Source organism: Astatotilapia calliptera, chromosome 13, assembly GCF_964374335.1.
Source record: "Astatotilapia calliptera chromosome 13, fAstCal68.1, whole genome shotgun sequence".
Lineage (NCBI taxonomy): Eukaryota > Metazoa > Chordata > Actinopteri > Cichliformes > Cichlidae > Astatotilapia > Astatotilapia calliptera.
Window position 1 is genome coordinate 21,267,101 of NC_137434.1, and position 10,800 is coordinate 21,277,900.

A 10,800-nucleotide genomic window follows, 5' to 3' on the forward strand; every position below is an offset into this window, starting at 1 on the left:
CTATATGCCAAGGAAAACTGCATCCCTCCAGTGGTCCACTTCATTTAATCAAAAGTTTTGAGTGAAAAATCAGATGGAATGAAAACATCTTGTTTTGATATTTATGATGATACACTTTTACTTTTTGGAAAACATCTACTGCAAGCAGTCTTTAGTCCTCGTTTGCCCCATGTCTGCACTGAATCTGCATCTCATATTGGGTAGCGAAATCTCTCCGCCTTTCTTCATCTCCTTTTCAGTGTCTGTCTTTCTCCTCTTCATCCTTCAGGCATGGTAAATTTAAAGGCTAATTAGTCTAGAGAATCCAGTCATGTCAAAGAGCCCACCCTAGGCCACACATACACACGCACGCACGCACACACGCCCTCCTATTGATCTAGAAGCACCAACACATACATGTGCAACTTCTCACAGATTTGCACATAAAATAGTGACAAACAAACAAGATGCAACAAGAGTTTTAGAAGCAGCATGTATTATAAATGGTACACAGGCACAAAAAGTAAGCAAGCTTGCATTATGCAAGTTTTTTTGACCTTAGCAGAGGTCAAGTATTTCAAACATTCCGCATCATGCTCCAAGATGCTATTTACAGGGCTGGCTCCAAAGAAAATGTTTTGCATTTCCCCGTCTCCTCAGTTCCTCCTGCCTTCTCAGCCATCCCTCCCCCTCCCCTCACTCCCCGTTCTCAGTCTTTCCCTCATTTCTGATCCATTTTTTATGCATTACTCCATTACTCTCAACTCCCATTTACAGTGCATTACCTCCTCCCGTCTTTCGCAAACACACTTTGCGCTGCTCTCTCCTTTCTTCAGTCACTTTGCCTTCGCTCTCCTCCATTGAATTATGACACTTTTCGCTACTTCTACCTTTCACTCTTTTATTAACTCTTTGTCTCTTTTCTGGTCACGTCTTCCCCCACTAAGTGTTTCTTCTCCCCATGTTTTTTTCGCCATCTACTTTGACATTCTCTGCATATCACACTGTCTGTCTGTGACATCTTCCTTTTAATTGGTTATCCAAAGCATCCTGTGTAATTTGTCTCCGATACGTGTGTGTGTTTTTTAACAGTTTTACAGATGTCAGCAAATGTAATTAACAACAATATGATTAGCATTCAGCCTGTCTAGACCTTTAATTGTCCCCTTTGAGCACACATAAAAACCCACGGGCACCCAGCAGACCATCAGATTTCACGACACCATAAATCACATGTCAGAAGAGGTAAAATCAATGACTAAGTCAGCGTGTGTAGCGATGTCATCCTTTAATATCAGCTTTAAAATCAAGTAACTGTCATGATATGACCTGCAAGTTCCTAACAGCACAAAGAATTAGACGTGTCAGAGGTAGTTCCTTTTGATTGTAGGACACAACTTCAGAGAACCCATTCTCATTGCTGTGGGTAAAACAAAAATTAAGAATTTAGGTTTTGAAATAGCAGTGATGCAGACAAATAAACCCCCTGCAGACAACTGGCTGTTTTGACAGGAAAAAAGGATAAAATATTTAAAAGAAAATAGCTCTGAAATAATCTGTGGTTTATAGAAAATGTGAGAACTGCAGCTGGTAAAGAATGAACCTAAAACTGCCATGCTAGCATTTAAATGCTTTAAACTATATCCACAGATTTATTGTGATCTGACTCTTCTAAAAAAATCTGCACACTGTATACTATTTTTCCTAATCAAAATTCTTCAAATTCAGACATTTAAATTCAAGAAAAAAAGTCTCATCTTAACATTTCAGATACAAAGAAGACACAATTAAACCTCAATCATTTAATCTGTCTTATTACTACTCTTGTCCCTCCTCCAGCTGTGGTGGGAGTGATATTTCTCTCCTGTGCATGTATTTTGACCATGTTTCAGGCAGTCCACCAGCTTTATGGAAAGGCTTCATGAAAAGCACAATAGTCATAATTTAGATGTAATTTTAGATAAAAACTGGAAGCAGGCTGTCTAGAATAATTATGGAGCATCTTTGCTCTTCATCAACAGCATAAAATAGAGTTTGCAGATTTTAACTTGGACTTTTGATTACAGATATAGAAATTTAATCTGTAGTCTAATTAAACCGCTGTGTGTGACTATGAAGAATTACAGCAAAATGTAGGTAAGAACTTGTTACTGACACATTAATTGATAGAACCAGGCCTCAGAACGATCCACCAAACATGCTGTCCACTCATTGAGGGTCACCTTCCTGTTCCTGTTACGATCACATGACCTGCAAACATAGCACAGAAGAAAACAGATGATTTACAGAAACACATCCTATATTCAGTCACATCCACAAGGATACAGAGATGTAGTTTATAGTTTAAATATCTATAGGTGTACAAAGGAACTGCACTGGGGCTCTTCAGCAGCCATTGTCTTTCAGTTCACAGTGCAGCGTTATCTCTGAAGGGTACTCCTTCAATTTGTGTTAATCCATGGGCAGCGGGAGGCACAGTTGGTAATAAACATTATCATTGCTGGGAATGGCTTGACATTGACACAGCCAGCCCTGCTCCCACAAAACTTGTCATTGCAGACTGGCAGAGAAAAGGGGGGTTGGGTGGGAGTACGGATGGGAGAAGAAAAAGGAGATGGAAGGAAGTAAGAATGAGGGAAGAGTGAAAATGAATAACTGGCTGACAGAAAGGGAGGCTGAGGATAAACGCATTTGTATCAGAGATGAGAGAAAAACAGGAAGCACAGATAAGAAGAGGAAATACTTCGGCATGGAGGAGGAGTATGATAATGGAGAGATGGTGTGGTCATGAGATCGAAAGGGAGGAGGATACAGGATTGGCATGGAAATGAATGGATAGATGGCACGCAGAGAGAACAGCATGGTGGGAGGTGCAGCTTGGTCAGAGCGGGGGCGAATTGCATCTCGGTGTCACATTTTTAACCCTCTGTATTTCTGTAATTAGCCAAACAATAGCATATTGCAAAAGACAGAAGATTTCAATTAGGCCAACAAACCTCTTGTGTCACATGAGGTGATGAAATATGGACATAGGAAATAGCAATGGTCTTGAGTAAGATTTCATCAACTCATTAAAATGGCCATATTTAAAATTGTGATACTTATCAAATTGGCCAGATGTTTCACTATCATCTGCTCGCTTCTAGTACATGCATGTAACACACAACTTGTGAGATTGCTATAGTGGGATGTTAACCCCCCCCCCCCCCAAATAAACTGCCCAATATTTAATTTATTTAAATATCAGACAAGAAAGTTAATCATTATGTGATGCAGCAAGGCCGTTGAAGGCAGGACTGACTGAAAAAATGGTGTAGCACAGTGCTCCAAAGGCATCCTCTTATAATGCAGCTTCTTCAGGTCCCTGCGGCTCAACTTGCCATCTTTATTCCTGTCCAACAGGGTAAATCTTTTCTAAAGAGGGAGAGAGAGAAAGCACACTACTCAACTCAATACTTGTGTTTTCTGTTTCTTTATGTCATATCACATAAATACAATAAATGTGTGATGTTAACTAGGAGATTCAGCCGACCACAATGGTGGTTTTGGTCAAGGACTGTATAAAAAGATGGACAGAGTCATTGTGACATCACACACTAGTTAGTGAAGGTAGTTCGAAAGTTAGAAAGAAGGTACTTTTACATTGCCTTTTACTTTTCAAACCCTAACGTCCCACGCATCTATGATTCATGCTCCGAAAACATAAAAGAAACAAAAAGAAACAAATTAATCAATCAATAAACCCATGAAACTCTGTAATTTAACAGAATTTTCCTGTTATTTTAAATACATGAAATGACATGAAAATTCTAGTGAAATAAAATAAAATAAAATGAAAGGTGATTTAACATGCTGAACAAAAATAACATGAAAAATGTGTAAAAATCGTAAAAATTTTAATTAAAAAAAAATGTGTAAGGGCATAAAAAGACTGCAAAAATACAGCCCAAAATTTAAAATAATTTCACAGTGTTTATTTAATAGATTAAACTTTTAAACTTTTAAAACCTAGTTTAATAGTGTAACATATCTAAATATGAGATAACAGAAGTGATACTAAATGGCAGTAACAAAACTATAGTTTCTTTAATTTTACATAGATTTGTTTATTAAATAACATGTTTGTTGTGGATTTACTGCAGTTTTCACCACAGAAATTCTCATTAAAGTCTCATAAAAATACGGAAATTTTTCTAATTTTAATTACAGAAATTATATATATATATATATATATATATATATATATACACATATATACAATATAAAAGGAATTGGCAAGAATACCAGAGGCGCAAAACACCAGCTACTGGTAGACAGAACAATCAGCCGAGACTGCAAGACCAGACTGACCAACCTGTGCACTGCCTGGATTGATTACAAGAAGGCCTATGACTCAATGCCCCACAGCTGGATACTGGAATGCCTAGAATTGTACAAGATCAATGGGACCCTAAGAGCCTTCATCAGGAACTCAATGGGGATGTGGCGTACAACACTAGAGGCCAACTCCAAGCCCATAGCACAAGTTACCATCAAGTGCGGGATCTACCAAGGAGATGCTCTGTCCCCACTGCTGTTCTGCATAGGCCTGAACCCCCTCAGTGAGATCATTAACAAGACTGGCTACGGATACCGACTACAGAACGGAGCAGTTGTCAGCCACCTCCTGTACATGGATGACATCAAGCTGTATGCCAAGAGTGAACGAGACATCGATTCACTGATCCACACTACCAGGCTATACAGCAATGACATTGGAATGTCGTTCGGACTGGAGAAGTGTAGCCGGATGGTATCAAAGAGAGGGAAGGTAGTCAGAACTGAGGGAATTGAACTACCAGAAGGCAACATTGCAGACATAGAGGACAGTTACAAGTACCTGGGGATCCCGCAGGCAAATGGGAACCATGAAGAGGCCGCTAGAAAGGCTGCAACCACCAAGTACCTGCAGAGGGTCAGGCAAGTCCTGAGGAGTCAGCTGAATGGTAAGAACAAGATCCGGGCCATCAACACGTACGCCCTGCCCGTGATCAGGTACCCTGCTGGGGTAATAGGCTGGCCAAAGGAGGAGATAGAAGCCACTGACATAAAGACAAGAAAGCTCCTTACCATGCATGGAGGGTTTCACCCCAAATCCAGCACCCTGAGGCTGTACGCTAAGCGGAAGGAAGGGGGCCGGGGACTGGTGAGTGTCAGCACCACAGTCCAGGATGAGACAAGGAACATCCAAGAATACATTGGGAAGATGGCCCCAACTGACCGAGTGCTCAGTGAATACCTCAGGCAGCAGAAACCCAAGAAAGAGGAGGGAGACGAGGAACCATCATGGAAGGACAGGCCCCTGCACGGTATGTACCACCGGCAGATAGAGGAGGTGGCTGATATCCAGAAATCCTACCAGTGGCTGGACAAAGCTGGACTGAAAGACAGCACAGAGGCACTAATCATGGCAGCACAAGAACAAGCTCTGAGTACAAGATCCATAGAGGCTGGGGTCTATCACACCAGGCAAGACCCCAGGTGCAGGCTGTGTAAAGATGCCCCAGAAACAATCCAGCACATAACAGCAGGGTGCAAGATGCTAGCAGGCAAGGCATACATGGAACGCCATAACCAAGTGGCCGGCATAGTGTACAGGAACATCTGTGCCGAGTATAACCTGGAAGTCCCGAGGTCAAAATGGGAGATGCCCCCAAGGGTGGTGGAGAATGACCGAGCTAAGATCCTGTGGGACTTCCAGATACAGACGGACAAAATGGTGGTGGCTAACCAACCGGACATAGTGGTGGTAGACAAACAGAAGAAGACGGCCATAGTGATCGATGTAGCGGTTCCGAATGACAGCAATATCAGGAAGAAGGAACACGAGAAGCTGGAGAAATACCAAGGGCTCAGAGAAGAGCTCGAGAGGATGTGGAGGGTGAAGGTAACGGTGGTCCCCGTGGTAATCGGAGCACTAGGTGCGGTGACTCCCAAGCTAGGCGAGTGGCTCCAGCAGATCCCGGGAATAACATTGGAGATCTCTGTCCAGAAGAGCGCAGTCCTGGGAACAGCTAAGATACTGCGCAGGACCCTCAAGCTCCCAGGCCTCTGGTAGAGGACCCGAGCTTGAAGGATAAACCGCCCGCAGGGGCGTGCTGGGTGTTTTTATATATATATATATATATATATATATATATATATATATATATATGGTGGTGAATTTCTGCATTTTATCGTATTTTTCTGGTGCCCCAGCTACCGGAATATTAACTTTTACAAAAACACATTATTTTATTTTTTAACATTTCATAGTGCCCACTGAAATACCTCAGCATCTATGAAATGGATTGTCATTCAAGATGATTCAAATGATTCCTCAACTTTTCATCTATTGCTTTTGTTTATATAAAAGACCTGTTGTCTTTCTCCCATCAGACTGTTAGCATGCTACCAAGCTAAACAGGAAATGGAAACACGGTAAATGCTTCACCTGTTCACTCGCACTGTTGCTATTACAGTATTACAGTAGGCTGCAGTTCTATTTCTCTCATGCTAGAATCAGCATCCATAATGCTGGAATTTTATGATGTAACACTATCCCAAAACACTCTACATCTGTTTTTGTATCATAGAAATAATGCAGTGAGCTTTCACTTAATTCATTTGAGGCCAGGAGGTCAAGAGAATGCACAGAGGATATTAAGTTATCCCCCTATTCACCATGTTATTGAATAATTTAGTGAATATTGACCAAATACTGTTTATACGTGGTGTCTTAAGAGCCCCTGTCCCAGTCTGTGGACAACCACACCACAAGCAACATAAGAACTTACCACTTACGGTAGGTTGTTAACATCGATCAGTCACTAGACCCATGGAGGGCAGTTTGTATCTAGCACAAAGATGGTGTCTATCATGAAAAACAGCTTTATGTTCAGTGTTTGGTTACAGTGAAAGGGAAAATGATGCCTTTGAGTATTTGCCTTCTGGCTATAGTTTCTTTTCACTTTATGGAAATGATTTTATTTCCATCATCACTGGCTGAGGTCATCATAGATCATGAATTACGTTTACTACTTCACAGTTATCTTCTTATCCCTGTTAACCTGCTGAACAGGCTCACTTTAAGTGCGAAGTATGAGTTACTTGTGCCAGCTGTGTCCTCTGGGTGTGGCTCAGGCAGCTCTGGGGCGGGGCAGCAGGTGCGTAGGATTCCCCCATACGACTCAAGAGCAGAAACCAGTCCAGGAGACGATATGGAAACTGGCCTAACTCCTCCTCGGTGCATTTACCCTTGGGGACTGATCATAAGGCACATCAGAGCCAATTTGGAAGACTGTGATACACAGTGGAAACAGTCTGTAATGTCTAATGCTATTTACCCAGACAGGGTCCTGTGTGCGCGAGTCCGGTGCGGCGCCTCTTTCTGCAGGCATCTTTATGAAGCCAACACTCATTCTCATAGGTCTTTCCCACAACACTGCACACTGGTGCCCTCTGCCTGATTCCATGAGCGAGTGCCCACAGACAAAATTCACATGTGAGAATGTAGTGTACAATGTGCCAGATTACTGCTTTACCTTAACATGTCTTTCCAAAAGTTACATATATGTGTGAATCCCATATAAGTATAAACTTCCTGTAAGGACAAAATATTTTAAAGCCTGAAAATGATTAAAGAACCAAATGTTGTTTACCGAGGACAGGACTGAGGACAAACACACTTGGGGATGAGAATTCCGTTTTCTTGAACTACCTGGCACCAAGACCCCACTGGAGTACGGCATTTCAGCAGCTCACAAAGCTTTTCTGAAGCAGAAATAGAAAAACAACCTTGTGTCAGCTTAGTTTTTACTTTTACATCGACACTCACCAGCCATTTTATTAGTTTCAACTTGATATTACTAGGTTAGGACCCTATTTTGTCATCAGAATTTCTGGCTATAGTTTCTTTATGTTAATATATGCTTAAGAGCGTTCATCGTGTTTATGTGTATCATGCATCCATGACAGTTCCTGCCAGTTCTGGATGGTGACTCGAATACTGACCAGGTATGTGAAAATTTTAGTGTATTTTGATCACTTTCTAGTTCTGCACATTTAGAAAAAGAGGAATGTGCATGGGACTTGCATGCAGTCATGTGGCATTCCTCTTACCTGGTTTAACTCTGCCAATGTATGGTCTCAGGCTCTCTTCAGCTTGTCTCTGTTTGCGCTGGGCTCTGCCTCCCTGAAACACACACACAGTTTTCTAATAGACAAAAAAAAAGCGGGCATTTATGTTTTATCTGCGGCCAAAATCATTAGTGGCAGCACCGAACTCTGGCATAAATTTCCCTTTCATTAAAACCCCCGGGCTCATTTTACACTAATATTCTGTACCATTAGAAAAGTCAGCTTCTTGGCATCATTGTACTGTAAAGAGCACACATCATAAACCCAAAATAAAAATGGGCATCCGTTCAACATCAATCTGCTCTCACAGTGCACCTCAATTCCATACTGATATTTCCAAACTTTGTAGTCTCAGCCAGGTCCACATCTGCCCCTAAATTCTTCCCAGATCAAATGTGAAACAGGTGACCAAAATACTGGAGCCACATTCCATAACTCGGAAATTTTCTTTTTAACACCTGTGACAAAACAGACTTGATGAGTGGAACAGAAAAAAAAAGTCAGGAGAACATAATTTCAAATATTTTTACTTTTCACTCATTAGTAATATTTACATTGACCCTTGACCCTTTTTTACGATTTTTTTTTGTGGAAAGCCAAAATTAGGCAGATTAAGTTAAACATACCTTTACTGTTTGAACACCCAGGAGCAGAAACAAGCTACAAATGATGTTCAACTTCATGGTTGAGCCACCCAGTGGGGCTGTAAGAGGAAAATGACGAATCGACATATTTTATGTTTCCAGTATCTTCCTTTACATTTCCTCATATTGAGTTAAAATCGAATAAAGATAAATGTTGCAGAAAATGATCAGTTTACCCAGAACCCAGAACAGCTAATCAGTGCATTTGAATCTAATTGTTCTTTCTGCTGTGCTGTAATTTACTGCCTTTTACCCTGTTTCCAGTCATTCTCATAATGTAGCGGGAAACAATGCAGCTCATTGAGTTTTAAGCACCAAAGAAAATGATTTTCCATCAGAGAGGAAGCAGAGGGTTGAATTACACTGAGAGAACATTCAGCTTTCAGTTGAGGAAGTTATTGCAGAATAGCAAGTCATTTTCTATCCCCTGACTGCTTGAGGAAAAACATCTTACCAGGGCCTCTGTCACTCCTTCCTTCTGTTGTTATTCCCTTGTTAGCGTTCTCCTTCGTTTCCTTGTTCTGTCTCCTCCGCTGAGGGTGAATATTTTTGCAGCTGGCTTTAACAGACTTTATGTTTTCTTTTATTTGATTGAATATCTTTTCTTTGCATTCGCCCCTTTTTCAGCTCCCCTTCTCCTTACCTCTCTGAGTCTCTTTCGCATCAGCCCGCTTTTGATTGCAGTGAAGTGAACAGGTATCTGAAGTCAGTATTAGTTTAAGACCATGTGCACTTGAATGTTTTCGTAAAGAAGATCTGAGAGAGAGAGAATTTAGGAAGGTGGAGTAGTTTTCATGGAAGCTGGCACTGGACCACATGATGATTTACAAGCCAGGGAGACCATATGGTCACACTATTGTCTCAAGCTGAAATTTCCCTTTGTGTTTCAGACACACACGCTCACACACACCCAAAGAGAAAAGAGAGAGAGAGTATATGCAGAAGAAGAATACCTTTAAAAATATGACTGGTCAAACGCAATAACATAGCAAAGGCTGCTCTCTAGTGGTTAGAAAGGAAAACAACAATTTCATTATGTGACTACCACTAAAAATATACAAGGCTAATGTATGATGATTTATAAGCATTTTTGACACAAGTGTCCATAGTCTGGTAAATTTGACGAGGGCACAGGGGTTTATTCCTTTCTGCAGCCACCTTTCTTGGAAAGCCACTCCTTACCAATACTTCACCAAAATGATTTTAAACAGGTTGTTCATTCGGGTTGAGAGCTAACTGTTGCAGTCCAACAAAATATATATGCCGCGACTTCTGCTTTTACTAAGCTTGTAAACTAGCCGCTTTGTCGACAATGTCAGAAACTTTACTTACTGTTTACTGTTGAGCTGTCAGTGAGTGCTGGTTGTTTACTGGACTGCCTTTTATTTAAAAAAGGTATGCAGATGACAGCATTATCTGCTGGATAATAAACAGTGAGTTAGTTCATAGAGGGAGGAACTCAACAATCGGCAGTATGGTGCACAGAGAAGAACTGAGTGGTCAAGATCAAGAGAACTAGGTGCTGATATCTGGTTTAAGAAAAGCTGATAGAAGACACACAGGTCTGTTTACACCAGTAAAGAAAAAGCTTGAAGTCAATGACTGGAAAGCGAATTAAACCCACCCAGCAGACAACTGGCACCAATTACCAAGCCTGAAGTTAAGTCTCTGTTCACAGCCCATAAAATGTAAGTTAAGTTAATGAGATTTTTTTTTTTGTTCTTGTTTTTTAAATTAACTGGCCACTTTAGCAGGTTAACTGCTTGTTAACAAAATATCTTATAACCCAATCATATGACATCCTGTTGAAATTCAAAATGAGCATCAGAATGAGGAGGCAAGTTAATTTAAGTGACTTTGAATGTGAAACTGCTGATCTGGTCGGGCCACTCTGAAGGGTCTCAATTTCTGCTGCAACATTTTGATAGTAGTGTCTAGAGATGGCACGATACCACTTTTTTATGTCCGATACCGATACCGATATCATAAATTTGGATATCTGCCGATACCGATATGAATC

At 40.9% G+C, this 10,800-nt stretch overlaps 1 protein-coding gene across 1 annotated transcript; it reads right to left on the minus strand.

The window, feature by feature from the left end:
* Positions 1-1,250: 1,250 nt before the first annotated feature.
* Positions 1,251-9,718, minus strand: sparcl2 (SPARC-like 2). The gene is made up of 10 exons (XM_026189309.2): positions 9,424-9,718; positions 9,235-9,313; positions 8,763-8,839; positions 8,119-8,191; positions 7,659-7,770; positions 7,344-7,462; positions 7,108-7,262; positions 3,281-3,393; positions 2,135-2,229; positions 1,251-1,399 (listed from the first exon to the last, which is right to left on the minus strand). Exons 1-10 carry the CDS (start codon positions 9,442-9,444, stop codon positions 1,344-1,346), a joined length of 900 nt encoding a protein of 299 aa, XP_026045094.1. The 5' UTR covers positions 9,445-9,718; the 3' UTR covers positions 1,251-1,343.
* Between the last annotated feature and the right edge of the window lie 1,082 nt (positions 9,719-10,800).

Excerpts from the sequence above, each read along its gene's own strand:
- sparcl2 (XM_026189309.2), bottom strand. The coding sequence starts at position 9,444 with ATGCGAAAGAGACTCAGAGAG. Across the intron at positions 7,463-7,658 it reads TGTCCTCAGTCCTGTCCTCG|GCAGAGGGCACCAGTGTGCA; the intron begins GTAAACAACATT and ends TCATGGAATCAG. Across the intron at positions 2,230-3,280 it reads TGTGCTACACCATTTTTTCA|GTCATGTGATCGTAACAGGA; the intron begins GTCAGTCCTGCC and ends CTATGTTTGCAG.